Genomic DNA, 21,409 nt, shown 5'->3' with positions numbered 1-21,409 from the left:
GCGCAAATGTGTGAGCAAGCCAGCTGCAGTTGGCCCCAGATAGAAAGTAAGCACCCACCCAGCCACTCACTCACTCAGTCCCACAATGGCATGATGTTAATGGTATGTGATATATCTCTTTGGCCAGTTTGGGTCAGCTGTCCTGGCTGTGTTTCCACCCAGCTTCTTGCCCACCCCCAGTAGTAGGGTAAGTTCAAATCCTGAATACGGTGAGCTCCACAAAGCAGCCTAACAGGGAATTTGCTGCCTCCAGACATTCATCCAGCGGGACCTCTGCAAGCAGAGAGAAAAAGTAGAGGGGACCACAACTCAGTGTGTATTGACAGTCTCATAGACTGACGTACAGGAGCACTGGGAAAGAGGAACATGGGTCAACAGGTGTCAGCTATGGGTTCAGTGGGAAAGGTCCAGAGCATGACTCCTCCCAGCAAAATCTTCTTACCAGCTTGGTTGTGCAGCCACCTACAAGCTTTGTCCTCCAGAAGCTCCAACCAAGATACCTTCCATTTAGTCTGGTACAACCAGACTAAGGCCAAAACTGTGGCCCAGGCAGTTGGCTGCACACCCTGTGGGGGGAAACAGAACAATCAAGGGGAAGAAATAATAAGAAAGATCAGACCTAAACCAGCACATGGAAAAAGTAAGACCTCCACACATACATACAAAGTGTCTAAGCTTCTGAAATCCTCAAAATCAGAAAGATCCCAGGTACTTCTGCTGATTCCACCCCACACCCTCCTTCCACAAGTGGAAAGGCTCTATGTCCTGACTGCTTTGATTTCTTTCTCTCAGTTCAGCTCAGACTGGAAACTAGGAGCAGAGGAAGGTTCAGCTCATGACAATGCCCCACTCCTGCCCCTGATCTGCTTACCTTACTGGGCCTTTGTCCCTCGACATCAGCCTTGCTGAGCCCCAAGGCAGAGGCCAGGGCTGCGGTGAGGGCCCAGGAGCCATTTGCTTTCTGGAGTGCCACCACTACCCTGAGCCTGGACAAGTCACACAGTCTTGTTGACAGTGGTGAAATTGTCCAGTCCCAACTGGTGTCAAATGCTGGTGGTTCTTCCATCATTTGCTCTTCAGGAGAAGGCTCCTGCTCTGGAAGACAGAAACATTCACAGTTCTCATATGAGATAGATAGGCAATGGTTAGTCACCTGAAATTCTGCGTTCTCCAGGTATACTTAACTGTCCTCCATCCTCTCTGGATTTTCCAATTTTTCTGAGTCCCCCACAAGCATCCTGAACTTTTTCCAGACCTCTCAGACCATCCTCAGATCTTCGCAGTCCCTCTTAAGTATCCTAAAATCTGTCCTATATGCTCTAGTTTGCCCAGCGTAATTCTCTCTGAACACCCTTAATTCTGCCCAGGAGCATCACTAATGTTACTCCTTCCTGCCACTTCCCCCATTATGGCTCATCTTCACTGTTGAGGGTCCCACAGGGGTCATTCTCCATCATCCACTCTTAAACCCACCAGCCTCAGCATGAGCATTTCCTTTCCACATTCCAAGACATAAGACTTCTTTGGAGCTACAGCAGCACTGGATCACAAGAGATTGAAGGTGAGGAGGGTCAAGCACAGCCCATGGCCATTATACTCCCAGACATGGCTCAGTTCCAGAGCAGATTTAAGAGCTTTTATGGGCAGAAAAAGAAGCACTTGGGCACAGAGTAGTTGGGGCAGAACTAGGGGTCATTTAAGGCTGGCCTAAAGGTATGCAGAGGTTGGAAGGGACCTCTGGAAGTTATCACCTCATCCAAATCCCTACTCAAAGCAGGTCTCGTTAGAACAGCTTGCTCATATTCCTGTGTAGTCAAGTCTTGAATAGCTCTAAGCATGCAGATTCCACCAGTTTTTGATTATTCTTATGATTTTAAAAAAATAAATTTTCCTTATACCCATTCAGCATTTCCCATGTTCCAACTTGTGTCTGTTGCCTCTTATCTTAATACTGTGCACTTCCAAGAAGAGTCTGCCTCTGGCTTCTATTTTCCTCCAGTCAGCCAGCTGTAGACAGAAATAAGGTATCCTCTTCTTAAAGATGAACAAACCCAGCTTTGTCAGCCTCTCTTCACATGCCATGTGCTCAGCCCCCTCAGTTTAGTGGCCCTCCACTAGATTCGTTCCAGTGTGTCAATGCCTTTCTTGTAATGGAAACAGAAGCTGGACACAATACCCCACCATGCATGCTAGCAAACGGTGCTGAATAGAGAGGAAGGATCACCTCCCTGCACCTAGTGGCTGCACTCTGGCTAATACAGCCCAGGATGCAGCTGACTTGCTTTGTTGCAAGCGCATGATGCTGACTTCTGTTCAGCTAGTTGTCCACTAAGACCCCAAGATCCTTTTCTGTAGAGCTGCTTCTTTGAGTGTGTGTGCCCTGGGCTTGTGTTGTTGCATAGGGTTATTCCATTCCTGATCATTCCTGATGCGAGACTTTGCACTTGTTTTTACTGAATGTCTTGCAGTTCCTGTCAGACCATTTCTCCAGCCTGTCCCTGCCTTCCACTGTACTGGTCACACATCTACTGCTCCCAATTTGGTATTGTTCATAAACTTGCTAGGAGTGCACTCTTCACTGATGTCCAGGTCATTAATGAAGATGTTAAATGGTACTGTTACTATGAGAGATCCCTCTGGAATTGCACTGGGTTTTGGCCACCAGCTGGACTCTGAACTGCTGATAACTGGTCTCTGAGCCCAGCAGTTTACCCAGTTTTCCACCAGCCTCATTGTTCACTTAACCCAGCCGATATCTCATCAATCTGATGATAAGGAGAGTTTAGGAGATTGTCAAAGGCCATGCTAAAGTCAGGGTATACAGAATCCACTGCCCTTCTCTTGTCCACAGTGCCAGTTACCTCATCTGAGAAAGCAGTGAGGTTGGCCAGGCATGATTTGCTTTTGATAAACCCATACGGAATGGTCCTTCTAAGAGGATTTGCTCTGTATGCTTCCTAGGGACTCAGGAGAGGCTGACTGGCCTGTAGGTCACTGAACTCTTCTTCTTGCCCTTCTTGAAGATGGGTGAGATGTCTGACCATTTTCCAGTCATCAGGAATCCCTCCCAGTCGCCATGATCTTTTGAAGATGATAGAGCTGCCTTGCAGTGGCCTCAGCCAACTCCTTTGGTGCTCTTGGATGCACCCAATCCCATGGACTTGTGTAGGTCTAACTGGCCTGCGTGATTCCTATCTTCTTCTACTGTGGGTACTGCTTCATTGAGCCCAAAAAGTTCGAGACTGTGACAGCCTTTTCCACATCCTTTGTCACTGAGTCCCCTGCACCACTGACCAAGATGCCCACACTCGCCTTAGGCTTCCTTTTGCTGCCAAGGTGCTTAGATACGCCTTTCCTGTTGTCCTTCAACTCCCTGGCAAATTTCAACTCCAGCTGAACTTTGGCTTTCATAACTCCATTTCTACATGTCTGGGCAATGTCTTTGTATTGTTCTCCAGTAGCCTGTCTCCACTTTCACCTTTGCATACTTCCTTTTTCTGTTTGATCTGACTAAGGAACTCTATGTCCATCTACACTAGCCTTCTGGCACACTTCCTTGAATTTCTGCCACTGGACTGGACCATCCTTGATCTCAGAGGATTGGGTCCTGGAAGATCAGCCAGCTGTGTTGGACCCTTTGCCCTCCACAACAGTTTCCCACAAGATCCTGAACAAGGCAAAATCTGTTCTTCTGAAGTCCATGAATTGTAATTCTGCTGTTTGTCTTGCTCATTCCGCTCAGGATCATAAACTCCACTCTCATGATTGCTACGGCTAAGGCTGCTCTTGACTTTCACATCTTCAACAAGTTCCTCCTTGTTTGTGAGTAGCAGGTAAGCAGAACATCTCTCCTAGCTGGTTCATCTAGCACCTGCATCACAAAATAGGCTTCAGTACATAACAGCAACTTCCTGGATTTCTTGCAACCAGCCAGATTGCCTTTCAAGCAGATATTGGCGTTTGTTAAAACTGGCCAGGAATATCAAGATCTATGACTGTGAGGTGTTCTCCAGCTGCCTAAAGATGGCTTCATCTACCTCCTCTTCTTGATCCAGTGGATCAACACCACCTATGCTGACCTGTCATCTGATCCTTACTCACAAGCTCTCTTCCTTGGGAGGAGTGATGAATCAGTAAATCTCCATGCACTCAAGCCATTCCTTTGCATCAAGTACAACCCATCCTTCTTAGCTTCCCACCCTATCTTTCCTGAAAAGCCTGTATCCATCCATTGCAGGACTCCAAGCTTGAGAATTACCCCACCAGGTCTGTATCATCCTAAAGAGATCATAGTTCTGCAGCTGTGCACATTTCCTCCTTTCTGCGTCCCATGCTCCATGCATTTCTGTACAGGCATTTAAGATGGGCCCCAAGTCATGCAGCTTTTTCAGGGGAAGTGCGAGAGCCTTCCCTGTCATCCTGTCCCCTAAACACATCTGCTCAACTCCTTGTGCCCTCAGTTTTCTTCAGATTACTGTAGCCTTTCCTCAAGGCTACACACCTACTTTACAGCCCTCCTTGCTAGATTTGCAAGCCTGTTTGGAAAGGCACTTTTGTCCTACATGGTCAGATGAATCCTGTTCCTTTTCAGTGACCCTTGTTCCTCAGAAAGAGTCCTGCAGTCATAGCAGTAGACGTCCTGCCTGTGACACCAGCCATGCAGCCAGTTGTTGACCTGCAAGATGAGTCCATTTCTACTAATCCTTTGCCTTTCACTGGAAGGACTGAGGACTGAGCCATGTCGGCTCCCACGCCCTTCAGCCTCTTCCCCAGGGCTCCATAATCACACATTATATGCTCCAGGTTATCCCTGGTACTGTCATTGCTGTCTACGTTGAAGGGCAGCAATGGGTAATAGTCCAAGGACCAGTCAAGCCTTGGCAGTCTCTGCAGCTTCTTCAGTCCTGGCCTCTGATGAGAAACACATCTCCTCCTGAAGCATGAGGTTGGTTTGGCAGCTGGGTGCCTCCATCCCCTGCAGGAGACAGTGTCCAGAAACCATCACATGCCTTTCCCTTCTGCTTGGACACTAGGTTCAGGCTCAGCTGGCTCTGGATGCCTCCCCTGACAGGCCTTGTTTGTCCTCACCAGTGCCCATGCACTATACCTAGTGTGAAGTCGCAGGTCTGCAGGTCAAGCAGGAGCCTTCCCCCTATTGTCAGAAGGCACAGGCCTACACACATTTCCCCATTTTGACTCTGGCCTCCAGAGGTCCCATCCTCCTTGCTTCCCATAACTCAGGCTTTTTCTCCACAGACTTTCCACAAAGACCAGGGCAATGTCCTCATCATTCACTCAATCTCTTCATCATGATGGTGTGCAGTGTGCTCACTTCTTCCTTTTAGCTCCTTCAGTTAGCAAGTCCAAGTCTTGACCAGAACATACCTCCCATAGAGGAGGGCACTTTCAGCCCTATCCCCAGGGTGAAGCACCAGCCTCTCTCTTCAGCTCAAGACCTAGACAGCACTATCTTCCTTTTACGCTCTGTCTGGACTGAGGCTTCCAATGTACCAAGGGCAAATGCACCAGTTAGTGCTGGAGAGGGTGTTGTGTGACACACTGCACAACCTTCACTCAGCCCCGCATAGGCCTGAACAGTTACTGGACCCCTCTGCACTCCTGCTGCACTAACTGCTGAGACAATTGCTACATCTCTGTTAGCTAGCTCTGTGTTCTTGCCTACCTGATACACAGCGGCTTCCCAAACACCAGCTGAAAAAGTGCTTGACACCTCCCACCATTAGAAGACAGCAGGCGTAGGCACTCCCTAATCAGGAAACAGCCAAGAGAAGCTGACCCTTAGAGATGACTGAAGCACAACTCTACAGAAGTTAACTCTCCTCATCAACAGCAACCACAAGAAGTTCCCAGCAGGTGATCCTTGGAGATCAGAAGGTGAGCCCTGGACAAGCACAAGGCTGGAAGGAGAGGAAAGGCTGGAAACTGCTGTGTGAACGGCTATGTCTCTGCTAGCTGGGTCTTTTTTTGCTGAACTGTATGAGGGTAAAGCTAAAGATTCATGCAGATATTTTGTGATAAACTTAGCGTTTGAGTATGGAGCTAAGGATAGTTGAAGACAAGGATAAGGTTACTTCAGGGTTGTATTAAGGCATATGATTCTTATTTTCCAGCCCAGAGCTGAGATGTAGTTTGCTTTGTCTGTCACTCCATCCGTCCCCAGCACAGTGACGATCAGGAAGTCTGGTGAGAAGATAAGTGCTGAAAGGAGATTTCAACCCTGGTCCAACACATTTTGAGAATGCTCACCTAAGAAGTTTCTCCTTACCTTTACAGGATGCTGAAAGCTGGGTGAGTGCCTCAGTGTCAGGGGCTTTGTGACCAAGCATCTCAAGGCAGAACTGGCACTTCTGGACCACCCAAAACTTGGTGGACTTGAACCACACAGGCTGGAAGCCTCGCAACCAGAGCAGCTGGCAGGGAACCAGGTTGCAAGAGGGAGAGACCAACATGGAGGAGTCTGGAGGCAAAGAATCTGGGGACAGAGGCAGGGAGATGAGGGTTAGACTCATAAGTATTAGAGATAGGCAAAAGTGTGGTCAGGCCCACAGGATAGGGAGCTGCAGATGGTGAGGAGGCATCAGACCAACAAGTCCTGCTTTCCCCTCCCAGTCCTTTCCCCACCATTTCTGGCCTTACCACAGTGCTGGGCATCCCTCTGTTTCATGCGTACTGCCACATTGGATGTGAAGGGAGACAGAACCCCCATGCTGAGGCTGGACTTAACGGCACTGTGCTGGATGTCCTTCTCTGCCGTGCTTGTCCCCTCCCAGGCCAGTTTCCACAGCAAGTGCATCATGGCCATGCGATGCACAGGCAGCCTGCAGGGGCAGGGAGTTAGTCCGTGGTTCCACCTCAGGGAGAGCCGTGGGATACATGGGTTAAAGAGGAGGGGGCAGGGGAGTAATGGTCACCCACGTCCTCTCCCAAGGTCAGGGCAGAGGGGACAAGGAGGGAGCATGGATGCCCAGATTCCCTTCCCACCTCAGGCTACAGTGGGAAGGATGCATGCAAAGGAAACCTGCTGTCCCTCCTCCAGACCTTGCAATGCCACTCTGCCTCATGGGCAAGTGTGTTACCCTCTCACCTGCCGTCTGATGGTGGGGACAGTGAGAACCTGAGTGTGTAATCGAAGGACTGGCTGCCCACGTGGTACTGAAGGGTCACGGATCCCTCACCCACCTCTGCATCCTGGTGACACAAGGGAAAGAGTCAGACGGAAAAGTTCATTTGCTGGGCATAGACAGCCTGGCTACCTAGATTCCCTCCCTGCTCTACTAAGGTAGTAGATGTCCATGGTTGGAGCAGAGGCAGTGATGTCTCTGGGGGAAAGAAGAGGGTTCACAGAGCCCTGATTGTGGTCCCTCCCAGGTCCAACAGAGGTGAAGGACTCCCAGTGCTGGGAAGGTGAAACAGGCAGTAGCTCCCTTACCTTCCAGAAAGCCCTGCCCCAGTGCACATGGTTCCTGGATCACTCTCACCTGTGCTTGCCCATGGATCTGGGCATAGATGGAGCTCTGATGTCCCTGGAAGATCACCTCAGGAGTTTTTCTGATCATTGACACCTCCAGGCCAGGTGGAAGGTCCCAATGTAGTGAGATCCCACTAGCCATAGGTTGCAGAGCCCGCTGCAGGCATTTCACTGCCTGGTGAGGGGGAAGAAGAGAGCACAGACCACTTGGGTTCCCTCCCAATTCTGAGTGGGAGGGGGGGAATTTGGAGAGGGTCTCTGAGTTGGAGTGGATGGTGGCATTTGGATTGCCTTGCATGTTTAGGAGAGCCATGGGAGGTATTGAATAGAGCAAGGGGATGCTGGAAGCCCAGGCACCTGGGTCATTACCTCGGATGTCATGTCCATCTTAGAGTGGAGGCACACACATTCACCTTTTGTCTCCAGGGCCATAGCCTGGGAAAGGTTGAAGCTGTCACAACTGTTAGTAGGAAAACAGAAACACCTGTACAGGAAAAGATGGGGCAGTTACAGATGGGACAAAGGTGAGAGGCACAAAGGACAAGAGTGGTAAAAGGACAAAGTCTGGAGAGGTAAGGATGCTTCTGAGTGTAGAAATGGAACTGTGACTCAGAGTTTTCCCATTCACTCTGGGGTGACTGATGTTGCCTGATGAGCAGGCAGACAGTAAGAATGGGTTTTCGGCCCACAGAGTGCATTGAGGTATTGCATGATGAAGGTGAAGAGGAAAAGTGCTGAGAAGAGTAGGGAAAGACTGTGGGAGAAGGCCTGCTAGATGAAGAGTATAGACGGTCTTGGTGAGGTAGGGAAAGTATGGGGGGGGGTTTGCTGAAGTTCCATCAAGGTAAAGGGAAGATCTGGGGCACACTAGGATCTGGAAGAATGTTTGAAGAGCTCTGACAGTCAGGGGGAGAGGAATGTTGTGGGTTAGCATGTTGGGGGACAGGAACAGGGCTCCCCCATTACCGGTGGTGGTCCCGGTAACGGTAGACCTCAGCCATGACAGCTTCCTCTTCGCTGGAGATCTTCCTTTGGATGAAGATGAAAAGCTGAGGGAGAGAGGAGGGGAAACAAAGATTGCCAGGGCTCAGAACCCCCATAGAGGAAAGACATCCTTATAAAATGCAGGCAGCCTTCCCAGTTTGCTCCCTTAACCTCTCACGACCACTGGCCTTGAAACAGGAAAAGAGATTGTGTGTCTCCTTTCATTAACACCAGGACACCTCTTAGCACAAAGAGGTACCCCACAAGGAAGATCCTCCTTCCCCAAGTGCGGGCAAATTCCACAGAAGCCCTCCCAAGCTGCCCTCCCCAAAGATGGTGTCACTTTGGGCCATAAGGATGTCCCCCACATGCCAACTCCAAGTGCAAACAGCAGCGGAATATCTCACCCTGAGCCCTGAAGTCTACATTTACCCTATTGTTTACACCCATTCCAATACCCATAACCCTTTGGCCCCCTGATACCTGGCGGGCGTGGCCATGAAGGTGAGGAGTGCTGTAGATAGACCTTAGGAGGCCCAACAGGTCACAGCCCCCCAGATCAGGGCAGATGGAAGAGATGCGTCCCACTGCATTGTCCATGCTTTCCTGCGTGTATTCCACACTCCGCCTGTGGGAGGGCACCCAGGGTGTCAGAGGCGGGAAGAACCTGGCCCATGGCTACCCTCACATGGCTACTCCCTAGAAAAGCCCTACGTCACCACCAGTGCTACAGAAGCACCCTGAAAAGAGGACTTAACCTCTCACTGCCCCCAACAGATCCTGCCCTATAACTGCCCTCCAGCAAGAGCTTATCCCATAGTTCCATTTAGAAAAGTCATACTCTACTTACCCTTTGGCCTTGCCCCATCATCACCCCCAACTCACGGATAGAAGGCATTGAAAGTGGCCCCAAAACTGTAGATGTTGAAGTAACAGCCCAGAGGCAAACTCTTGAGGAGGAAAAGCAGTGTGTTCTGGGGACAGATGGAAGGATGGGTAGGGCTCAGATGGGGAAGCTAGGCAGAACATCTGCCCACGTGAAGCAGCTTGCCTCTGTCCCCACCAGCTGGGCACAACCAGTGTAGAAAATCCCCCCTGAAGACCTCCTCTGGTGGTACCTGTGCATCCTGGAAGAGGCTGCGGTCCATGAGAAAGAGGAATTCCCCAGGCTGGCCTGGATTGGGCACCTCCTCAGGAATGTCAGGCATCAGTGTCACCATCACCACAGGGTCTCCCAGCAGAGAGCCTGGAGTGTGTGCAGGGAAACAAGGAGGCTTTTTAGGTTGGAGACCCCTTCCCTGTCCCTTTGCTTTTGTCCTCAGCTCTAACATATTGCATGAAAAGCTCCTCAGATCCCCCCAGACTCCCTGACACCCTCTCCCTAATGTCCACTTCCACCCTCCTCACTCACCAGGTGGGGCTTTGGGATCTCTCCTCTCCACCACAGCACTGAGAGTGTGAGGCCCTCTGTAATACACCAGCACGTTCAGATCACCGTACATGCTGGGTGACGATTTCAAGGAGACCTGAGGACAAGCAGGGTGTGGGGAGGAAAGAGAACCAAATAAAAGGATTGAGGAGTCCCAAGGAGCATCAGCAGGCTGTAGAGCCTTCACCTTTTGTCTCCAGGACCATGGCCTGGGAAAGGTTGAAGCTGTCACATCTGTTAGTAGGAAAACAGAAACACCTGTACAGGAAAAGATGGGGCAGTTAGAGATGGGACAAAGGTGAGTCTGCCTTTGGGATTTTGTCGTCTGGCAGGGCCGTACCTCAGCAGATGTCTGATCTGGAGCCGTGTATTGCAGAGGAGTGTGTCTGCTGTTAATGGCTACATGGGACACGCCATGGGCTGACTTCAGACAGATGTTGAAGTGCAGGTTTTCAGACATCTCCCCCTCAGAAGACATCCAGCCTGCAGGGAGAAAGAGGTGTGAGAAAGTGAAGAAAGAGACCCTTGCACAGCAGACAGCTATGGTGGGGCACTGTCTCTCATTGGTAGAAGGGAAATGTGGCATCTGAGATGTCCCTCACTGTGGTGCTTAGTGGAGTGGTAGTGGTGGTGGTGAATCTGTAGACTCACACTGTGGTTTGTACAGGGTTCTGCAGGGATCTCTTGCTGTGGGACATATGGGGAGAATTGTGGGGTTCCTGACTGTGAGGTGCAAGGGAGAATATTCAGATTCTCTCACTGAGGCACGCGTGCAGATAGGGGGTTGTGTCCCATGTCGTGTGTCGTCCCCAGTCCCCCCTCCCGAGGGAAGTTGGGGAGCCCTGTGTTCCTTCCTGGGGGAAACACCTGAGGGATCACTCACTGAAGAAGTTGCTCTGGGGCAACAGCTCGTGTGGCCAGCAAAACTGGGCAGCTCCATCAGGCTGCAGTGGCAGCTCCTGGACATAGCACAGGCTGATGGTCACGTCCGTGTTAGGAGGCAGGGTCCCCAAGAAACAAGCGAACACAGGACCCCAAAGATCCCTCTGATCCTGCAGGTATCTTAAATTCTCCATGCCTGCAGTGGCTTTGCAGAGCTGCTGGGCCTGCCACAAAGTGAGAAAAATGTGTCACTGAGATCTCCACAGGATTTCATTTTCTCATCTCCACCCTTCATCCCAATCCGCGGACCACCCCCTCCCACTGCAATCTCAGTACCTCTTCCTTCTCACAGAGCATTGCTTCAATACGTGTGTCTCCCATGGTAGCATAGAAGCTGTGTACCACAGTGCTAGAGTCCACAGGAAAGATGAACATGGTCTCCAGAGAGACTGGCTCCACATTGCGGAAAAACAGCTCAGACACCACATCAGCCACATTGTCCTGGATGGTTACATTTACTGTTGCAGTTTCCAGCTTCACTTCAGAATAGGAGTAAAAGAACCATATTCTCCTCTGGAATAAGCCTGAGGAAGATACAACAGCTGTCAGACTCCCTGGCTGCCCATAGGAAACTTTAGATTTGAGGTGTCTGCTTGTAGTGGGAAACAGTTGTGTATGCAAAACTGCCACAGAAATGCCAGTTGCAGAAGCCGACAAATAGCAGTGAAAGGTCCCTGAGGCTGCCAACATGTTTCCCTTAGACCACAGTTCCTCATCTCTCTAAGCCCCTTTCTGTCCAATGCACGACAGCTGTGCCCTCAGAACACCTAACTTTGCCATACTTCATCATAGTTCAGGCCTGTCCTGGTGTTAAAAGGAGTCTGTCCCCTAGTACACAGCGTAAGACAGTCTTACAACTGAGCTTCATGCAAATGGCAGAAGGCACCCTGCAGCACCTCAAACCTCCAGACCATATCTCAGAGATTGGAGCAGGTCCCACCATCTGCTTCGAGACTAATGCTCGAGTTGAGATTGATTTTCAACTTTTCAATCAAGCAGATATACTACTCATTTTGGACTACTGGAAGGGAAGGGGGACCATACCAAGGGCCCTTAGCATGGCATCAAAGGTAGAGTCACAGGAAGTCGCCTCATCTCCTCTTCATTGTTGGCAGCAGAGACGTTTCTCACTGACCTCCCTTTCTCACTTGTCATACTTGTAGCGTATGGTTTATCTGAGGCCAACAATGTGTAGATCTGAATTTGACTGGAAAATGGCTTTGGTGACCTCTCTGCCTGCTATGACAGCAGCCCATGGAAAGGCAACCTTCTCTATACCTTTGCCTTTGGTTTGAGAGGAAGAGCATCTCATTTTAGGGCAAGGTTTGGCATCAGTGGTGCATCAAACCTGATGGTAAAATGCATTGGAGTAGCATCTTGGTCAAGAATGGTGTAACACTGCAGTAGGAATAGAGTGACACTTAGCAAAGGAAGGTATACAAAGACCTTCATAGGGGTTGCCATAATGTCTTGGAAGGGGATGGCATACAGAAGATGGCATAGTTCACCTGGAGGGGATGATGCAACTCACCAATCAAGTGATGCACCTAGGTATCACAACACAGTAGGGGATGATTTAGCACCACAGTAGACTAGGTGATGCAACATCATAGCACTGAGGAGTGTTGCCCCCCATCCCACAATAGTAGACATCTCTTCTGCATGATTCTCCCACTTAGTGATGGTTTCCCTGGAAAGCCTTCAGCACTATGGGTGAGATGAATCATACTTACAAAAACATCTTTTGCTATGCCAAACAAAAAAAGTGAAGGCTGACTATAGGCCATGCCCCTGAGTTCCCAGAACAGGGTGAGATGTGCCACGCTGTCAACCACCCAGGAAACCAGTTCTTTCCCACATTACTCTCCCAGCTAAAATCTTCTCCACTGCTCACAGATGTCACCCTTTTGGCCCCAACTTACCCCTACGGATATAGTGTCTGCTCAGGATGCCACTTTTCCTCATCTTGACTCTTTGATTGAAGACAGCTTCTGTGTGGGAAAGAGCATACAGTGAGCTATGAGGACCTTGTGAAAAAAAACCTGGGCACCTCTGTTTTCCCTTCCTCCAAGATATGGAGCTCTGCCCCCCACATACATGGGCCAAGATGAATCTTCCCTTCCTCACATCCCATGTCAGGATCCTTTTTGCCCCTCTCTCACCAGCCTGGTAGCAGATTAGTAGGAGACAGGCCTAGGATGGGAGTTGCAGGTGTCAAAAATGCCTATTGGTTCAATGGGGGGGTGGTGCTTAGTTCAGATTAGAGCACAGGGAAGGTGGGAGAAATGATGGGTCTGTGATGGGTTGACCCTGGCTGAACACCAGGTGCCCACCAAAGCCGTTCTATCACTCCCCCATCCTCAGCTGGACAGGGGAGAGAAAATATAACAAAAGGCTCGCGGGTCGAGATAAGGACAGGAGAGATCATTCACTATTACCGTCACAGGCAAAACAGACTCAATTTGGGAAAATTAACTCAATTTATTACAAATCAACCAGAGCAAGGTAATGAGAAATAAAACGAAATCTCAGAACACCTTCCCACCACCCCTCCCTTCTTCCCAGGCACAACTACACTCCCCAATTTCACCACCAAGCCCCCCCAGCGGCACAGGGGGACAGGGATGGGGTTTACGGTCATCACACGTTATTTGCTGCTGCTTCACCTCCTCAGGGCGAGGGCTGATCACACTCTTCCCCTGCTCCAGCGTGGGGTCCCATCCATGGGAGACAGTCCTCCACGAACTCCTCCAACGTGGGCCATTCCCACAGGCTGCAGTTCTTCACGAACTGCTCCAGCATGGGTCCTTTCCATGGTGTGCAGTCCTTCAGGAGCACACTGCTCCAGCATGAGTCCCCCACGGGGTCACAAGTCCTGCCAGAAAACCTGCTCCGTGGGCTCCTCTCTCCACAGATCCGCAGGTCCTGCCAGGAGCCTGCTCCAGCGCGGGGTTCCCACGGGGTCACAGCCTCCTTCGGGAACCCACCTGCTCCGGCGTGGAGTCCTCCATGGGCTGCAGGTGGATATCTGCTCCACTGTGGACCTCCCTGGACTGCAGGGGGACAGCCTGCCTCACCAGGGTCTTCACCACGGGCTGCAGGGGAATCTTCGCTCCGGCGCCTGGAGCATCTCCTCCCCTCCTTCTTCACTGACCTTGGTGTCCACAGGCTTGTTTCTCTTACATGTTCTCACTCCTCACTCCCGTGGCTGTTTTCTCTCTGTCCCAACCTTTTTCCTTCTTAAAAATGTTATCACAGAGGCGTTACCACTGTCACTGATTGGCTCGGCCTTGGCTGGTGGTGGGTCCGTCTTAGAGCCGGCTGGTATGGGCTTGCTCTCTCTTGAACACAGGGGAAGCTTCCAGCAGCTTCTTACAGAAGCCACCCCTGTAGCCCCCCTCGCCGCTACCAAAACCTTGCCAGACAAAACCAATACAGGGTCATAGCCTGAGACACAAGGTACAGCATGAGTTTGCACCTGAGCAGTGATAATTGCACCTGGAGGACACTGGTACTAATGCTGACATAGGAAGAAATATGCAGAAGGCTGGACAGACAGAGCAGGAGAAGCACGGTCTGGGAGGATGTGTGGAGGAATGCATGGATTTGTGTGAGTAGAGTACTGTAGTTGCATAGTTGGAGAAGGCTGTATTTAGTGGCAGTAGGAGTGGATGGCAGAAAAAAAGTGACTGTGTGGGGAATTGGAGAGGAGAATGGATGAATGAATTAGTAGTTGGGATGTATGGATGCACATTCAGGGAAGTGGGGAGAAGCAGGGTGTTGGAGGAAATGACAGGACATCTAAAATGATACTGTTATCACTTAATATGTATAATATGATTCAAATAACCAGGGAGCTGCTAAAGTCCTGTGTATAGCCCCCATCAGTTAATATTTCAAATAGGGAAACAGTAACTAGACATGATTTAGGGTTTACAAACTAACTACTAGACAATGGGGCTTTGTAAGTAAGTAGGATGTTTATGTCAGAAAAGGTAATGGATTGTGGTCTGGTCAATAAACCTTGAAGAACCACCTGGAACTGCCAAGATTAGGGAAGAAGGAGGTAAAAGGTAAATCCTACGGGGGGGGATTGTGTCCACCGACTCATTGACCACCTACTCAAATGATACCACCTACTTGAACGAAGACAATGAAGGAAGAAGACAGAGTCTGCGCACTAATTTATACTAGGGGCAAAGAAGAAAGCACCAATCATTAAGGAAAATAACAATGAATATGTATTAGTTAAGTGTATATTTTTGAGGATTTTTGAGACAAGGGTGTACTGTCTTGAGACAGGCACCCGTTCATGCACATCAGTGAGATTAGTTTGAAAATACCACAACTCTGTTATTGGCTTGCACACCAGGTAAACAAACCCCATTTGTGGGACAACAATGCTAGACACCCATGTTTCAACAACTAAATCTCACCTCTCAATTTAAATAAGAGGAAGAGCCTCTTAGCACAGTAGCAGGATTCAGTTCAGGATTATTATGTATAAGTGTATTTGAAATAGATACATTCAGATTAACTTCTAAACCCCTGCAAGGGGGTTTGCCAGAGGGCACAGAAAGAGGAGGTGAGAATGAGGCACAGGAATGAATGAGGAGTGAGGGGGATGCAAGGCAGGGAATAAAATGAGGAAGGGAAGGAGGGGTGTGCATTCTCTGCTGCAGTGATCCTGATGAGGGGACCTTTGTACAGCGAGGAGTTAGCGGCCCACGTACCAGTTAACCTGAGGAGGCACAGGACCGGACTGGGCCATGCTGCACATACAGCTTGGCCTTCAGGCCTGTGCTGGGCTGTACAAATCCCATGGCCACAGGATAACCTCAGCCAGCTCATTGTAACAGAGCTGTCTCTGGAACACGCGCTTTGTGATAAGCTGCGTGAGGCCCGTTCGATGCCGCACAACCCGGGGTTCCCAGCATCTGAGGGTGGCGTAAGATTATCTGTGCTATTCTCTCTTCCTTCATGGTGTCAGCTCTAAGAAATGACATTTCAAATGGTAGTTTGCAGAACCTGAATGCCTTTCTTACTGAGATCATAGCGAACCAGCACACACCTCCTGGGGCAAAACATTTGGTGCAGTTGGCAGCTCCCAGTGAGAAATCCTTTTCTGGAAAAAGGACAATGAGGAAGATACAGCCTGAGAGCCTGGCTGGCCTCTGCGCACAGCCATGGGGGCCAGTCACAAGAAATTTGGCCCAGGTGGATTTCCCAGTGATTTGGGAAAGTGAGGAGGAATTAGTTGAACGTGCCAGCCTGGCTGAAGTATTAACGTGTCTCAAGAAACACGGGGTAGGGCAAGGAAGAGGCAAGGAAGACTTGTGCTGTGTGTGGTTGACAGTAACGTGCTCGGAGTGGACACGGGGACGTTTGGAGCTGAAGCAGCACAGCTGCGCAAGGGGGTCCCGGGCAGCAAATGGCAGGGCAGGGGAATGGGCCAGCTGGTCCCATGCACGGCTGACACATGAGCCGCTTGTGAGGGGGAAACGCGGGTGGGAGACCTCGGGGATGGGGCACGAGTGCAGCAACAGCAACAATTTGGGGCTGCCAGCAATGGAGGTGGTGAAGGAGAGGGTGTGAAGGGAAGCGTGGAGGCCCAGGACATTGGTCTTGGCCACCACTCCCTCGGTCGCAGGGAAGAGGCGCCTTCTGTATTTGTGGTCCCCTCCCTGCAAACAAGCCCAGGGAAGGGGTGGCCCCTCTCCAGCGCGGCTCATCAGGGAGGTAGGGGGGTAAGGGGACAGGGGTCGGGGGGGAACAACCGTCGCCCTTATGCTCTGCTTATAGCACTGTGAAGCCAGCATAGTAAGCAGCGGGTTACGTCTCTCCTAGATACTGGGGCAGACGTAACCCTAATTCAGGGAAATCTGCCCCAGGATTAAAGTGATGACTGTCAACAAAATCGGGGTGGGGTGGAGGGCGGAAGAACTGTTTTGAAAAGTCTTTGTAAGCTTGCAGCCGGAAGGATGCGATGTGTGATTATGCAGTTCCCTCCCAGGCATGATACTGCAACACCAAGAGAGCTGGGAGGAACTGTCAGCTCCTGATGATGCTGCTCGGGGAGGGATTTCCAAGGGAATGGCTCTTGGGAACCTTCCTTTTGTTCCCAGGTGAAGAAGCATCTCTGGCTCCCCTGACTCAGCCCAGGATTAAGAGCAGTCTTTTATCCTATGTCAGTGCTGCCCCAGACAGACCTTCAGAGTTAATGGCCCCTTTTTCTTAACATATGTAAATATCCACAAGAATCAACCTAAGTTTTTCTTTCATGTAAATCTGGGATCTGTGCAGAGCAAATGCAGAGAGTGAGAAACATCAAAGAAAAAGAAAGGCAGGGAAGTCGGCAGGTCCAAGCCCAACACCAGGGACTAGGCCTAAACTCACCACCAAACATAAGGACAGGTATAGTTCTCCTCGCTTTACTCATATGAAAAAGCACACTGGCTCTCTCTGGTCCTCTCTGGGACTTCCATCTTTAGTCAGCCATCCTTGCTGTCAGTTTCTTTAAACTGTACTAGGATAATCGTCCAAATTCTGGATGACCGTGTTCTTCTATTTTATTTTCTGTCAGGTAAGAGACTGGATTTACAAATATCATGATCTGTGCGTGTGCCTCATTGTGAATTTGGACCTTAGCCTGCTGTCCTTGACCTTAGAGATCCCAAATGTGTAGGTTCCATTTGAACTAAGTGGCCTGGCAGGATGAGGCAGCAAACACAGGCAGACACACAGAAGCCTCCAAGCCTTTGCCAGAATATGGCAAGCGCAGACAAACACACGCACACATATACACAGAACAGGTCTGCAATCCTTCCATGTGGAGGGAGGGAAGGATGGGTGCACAGACAAACACACTCACCATGGAATGGCGGCTTGCAGCAGGAGCAACGAGCAGACAGACACAGGAATGGCCCCACGACTAAAATCTCAGCTGCAGCATGAAACGATGTTCACAGAGTGCGAGGAAGAGGAGGAGGAGGAGGAGGAGGAGGAGGAAGAAGAGGAGGAGGAGGAGGAGGGGGAAGAGGAGGGCTGGTCTTTGCAGTAAGCAGCAGGGACAGATGGGAGCTGCGCTCAGTGCCGCAGTGCTTGGTCAAATTCCAGAAAAAGGAACACTGCCAAATGTGCGCTCTGGGATATATGGTTGGGAACCAGGGGTGCTGCTAGCCCTGCCTGCTGGGATGGGTAGGAAGCACTGGGTGTAGGGGTGCTCCAGGTCTCTGGGCAGCTGTGGGAGGTCAGCGGAGCCATGAGGAAAGCAGGACTGATGGGGAACCCACGCAGAGGGTGCTTTTGGGGCCTGAATTGGGGACCCAGGCTGGGGAGAGGGGAAGGACACTAAAGGAGAACATGCTGTGTGGGTTGGCCCCATCCTGGTGGCTCCGAGCTGGGGATGCTGCCGGGGAAAGGCCTGTTGTGTGTGGCAGGGGCATCTTGGAGAGTGAACTGCAGCAGTGCTGCACAGGGTGGGGAGGGGGTGCTGCCCACCACCCTCTGCCCCGTGGGGAGATGGGGGAAGGTTCCTGTGTTCCTCCATGGGAAGCCTCCCCACCAGAAGCGAAAGTGGCTGTTGGGGAGAGAACCATCCCATTCCTGCAGCCAAAGTGCACCACACAGGCACTTCAGCCTGCCTTCCTGACACCCTTCCCTGACTTTTCTTTTTCCAGTGGGTCTCATGGGGTCCAAGAGGATACAGGGAGGAAGCCAGTTTTGGACCTGTGAGGAAACCTTGGAAGAAGAGATGGGCATCTTGGGTTTTATTCCAGACATTGCTGAGCTTGGTCAGAGTCATACACCTGCAGAAAAGTGAATGATAAAGCTCCAGACCTAGAAGGGGCACTGCTATGAGTGACATCTGGAAGCCTACATCCAAAGACAGGGTCCCATTTTCTTCAGGGACACTGAGACCTCCTTGTTCACCAGAGGACAGACTATTTAGGTTGAGAGCTGAAGTCACCAAAGTACACTATGTAGCTTGTGCACAATCTTGTCAGAGGAGCAGCTGTGGGGTAGCCTGATGGCCATTCACATGACTGGGGTAAAAGGCATGGTCAAATCCTGATTTGCTTCTAGAACAGTGAAATTTTCTTGTCCTTACTTTGCAGCATTTCAGTAAGCCAGGTTTCATCAGTGTTGCTTTTCAGGAGTTTTCTTCTCCAATGCTGATTATTAAAAATGTGCCTTGAAAAACTCTCAGAATTCTTTCCAGTATCACTGAAATTTCTGATGAATACTGAGAGCTTGGTGGTCTGCTTCTGGATATAAACTGTGTTCAGTGCTTGAATGGATGAATGGATGAATTTGATCCTGGGCTCCCCACTGAACTGAACCACCTTTTTCCACTCATCAGGAAAACTCATTACTGCAGAGAGACAGTATGGACACTGCACTGAGTGTGCTTCCATCAGTGCCCCAGCAGCCCCTACATTTTAAAATGCTAATTCACAGTACCCCTCCAATCCTGCAGCACACACCCTCAGTGATGCGCTTAAAAATGAAAAAAAACCCAAAAGTAGACCTTCTAGTAGCTTGCAACATGACTGTGTCTTCATTTCAGCCTCTTTAAACTGGACATTTCCTTCAAGAGAAAACACCTTTGTAGAAGTCACTCCACTGTAGAAGGCCACTAGATTAGTCAAACATGTCACGCCCTTAGTGAAGCCATAAGAATCAACATAAGTTTCTTGTTAAGTCTGGGGTCTGCACAGAGCAAAAGTAGAAAAGTCTGTCCTGGTTTCAGCTGGGATAGAGTTAATTGTTTTCCTAGTAGCTGGTTCAGTGCTATGTTTTGAGTTTGGTGTAAGAGGAATGTTGATAACACTGATGTTTTCAGTTGCTAAGTAATGTTTAGTCTAAAGTCAAGGATTTTTCAGCTTCTCATGCCCAGCCAGCAAGAAGAAATATTGCTATTTACCTCTTTGCTATCTGTCTATTGTTTTGTTCGTGTTTATATTTTTCTTCTGTTTTGCTGACAATGGTTCTTAGCATTCTTTTGGCTATAAACAGTATATGAATTTTAAATGAACAGTTCCAACAATTACTTTGACATTTCCAAAAAAATTCATCCCTCTATTCCAGCTGAATCCACTGTTCATATCTGAAATTTCTTTTGTTATAACTTCCCATGTTCCCATCATGGAAATGTTGAAAAATGGTGTTAACTTTAGAGAAAAAAAGCCATCCCAAGCAAATGTTCCTGTCTGTAGCTCTAGCTCATTAACTCTGTAACTCCTGAACCAGCCAATCAGGTTGGTAACCAGTTGTCCTGTCTATCTGCTAAGTTATCTGGCAAGCCAATGACATTCTCTTCTGCATGTGCATTCAGTTTTCTCAATTTGTTTCTGTTCATTCTATTGTTTAAACATTACTTAGTTGAATTGCCTCTGACAATTTCTATCACCTGTCCATCTGTCCATTGAGCCAGCTCTTTTCGGGGTTCATATCCAGAGGAAACTGGAGTTCAAGGGGACCAGAGTAAAAGATATGACATTTTTTTAAATTAAGATTTTTTTTCTCTCTTTCATTAAAAAAGGCCTTGCAGTTCTTTTGCAATGGTGATGAATATTCCGCCTGTTTCTGCACATAGTGAGCACAACAGTTAAAGACAGTGCTGATTAGAGCAGACAAAGGCTCTGTAAATGAAGCCTTTGACACCACTGTGGGCTGCAGTGACAAGAGAATAGACTGTAATAAGAACTGTCTTATTCCCAGTACGTGAATCAAAGTTTGACTCTGGCCACTCGTTGCTTGATCACAAAGATACTTTTCCCCTCTCTGCCTGATTCCCACCAGGCTATAAGCCAGGCTAATTTCCTTTCAGAATTTCTCCATATCCATTCTTCTTGTCATACCTAATTAAAACAAATGACAAATGAAAATTATGCTGCATGTATCCATTGGAACACACCTGGGAGCTCCCTAATTAGCTACACAATGCTTACAGCTCTCCTGGGAGTGGCAGAAAACCAAACACAGAGCTCATTATGGCTGTCCAGAGTTTAATGAGCCCCTTGAGGAATGTGGTACTACCTCCCTATTACTTTGTAGCTGTGGCAAAATCTGGCAAGTTGCCTTGAAGGAATGACAGGCAGAAGCAGCAAGAAAAGTTACTTGGAGTTTTAATGGAGCCCAGTGTGAGATGCAAGACCAGAAACATCCTTGGACAATGTGTTCCCACCAGGGCTCATTAGTGCAGAAATTCACAGACTTTGATTACGGCAGCACAGAAAGCCATAGACTTCTCCTGTACCAAACTTCCCTTACAGAAGTCAAGCAGCAATCCCCAGCTGCCAGGAAGGTGGTCCTTTCGGTCAGCAATCCCCGCGCACAGCATGTGGAAAGGAAATGCCGTGGACCCCACTCTCTAAACCTGCTCTTCCAAGACACTGGCAGATGCACAGGTCCTGCTCTCCAGGCTTCAGTTCTAATCATCAGCCAAGACACTGTGACTGCAACATGCCCTGCTGACACATTCATGAACCACAAGCCTGCTGACAGGTTCCATCCTAACAACTCCCTCCTTCCACCTCAGTCTGGGCCATCCCTGGGTTCAA

The 21,409-nt window shown here is 49.5% G+C and overlaps 1 protein-coding gene across 1 annotated transcript; it reads right to left on the bottom strand.

Annotated features, from left to right (window-relative positions):
- Nucleotides 1–174: 174 nt before the first annotated feature.
- On the bottom strand, nucleotides 175–17,813 carry LOC126039037 (von Willebrand factor A domain-containing protein 5A-like). Its single transcript, XM_049801621.1, is given in 19 exon segments — nucleotides 175–291; nucleotides 293–378; nucleotides 381–566; nucleotides 872–1,095; nucleotides 6,287–6,493; nucleotides 6,658–6,839; nucleotides 7,106–7,209; nucleotides 7,500–7,664; nucleotides 7,859–7,973; nucleotides 8,456–8,538; nucleotides 8,957–9,101; nucleotides 9,359–9,447; nucleotides 9,592–9,719; nucleotides 9,885–9,999; nucleotides 10,243–10,385; nucleotides 10,786–11,008; nucleotides 11,121–11,368; nucleotides 12,767–12,835; nucleotides 17,716–17,813. Coding segments are annotated over 18 exon segments (2,520 nt in total). The 5' UTR covers nucleotides 12,810–12,835; nucleotides 17,716–17,813; the 3' UTR covers nucleotides 175–257.
- Nucleotides 17,814–21,409: the final 3,596 nt, after the last annotated feature.

Source organism: Accipiter gentilis, chromosome 5 (assembly GCF_929443795.1).
Source record: "Accipiter gentilis chromosome 5, bAccGen1.1, whole genome shotgun sequence".
Lineage (NCBI taxonomy): Eukaryota > Metazoa > Chordata > Aves > Accipitriformes > Accipitridae > Astur > Astur gentilis.
This window is presented reverse-complemented; position numbering and strand designations above follow the sequence as displayed.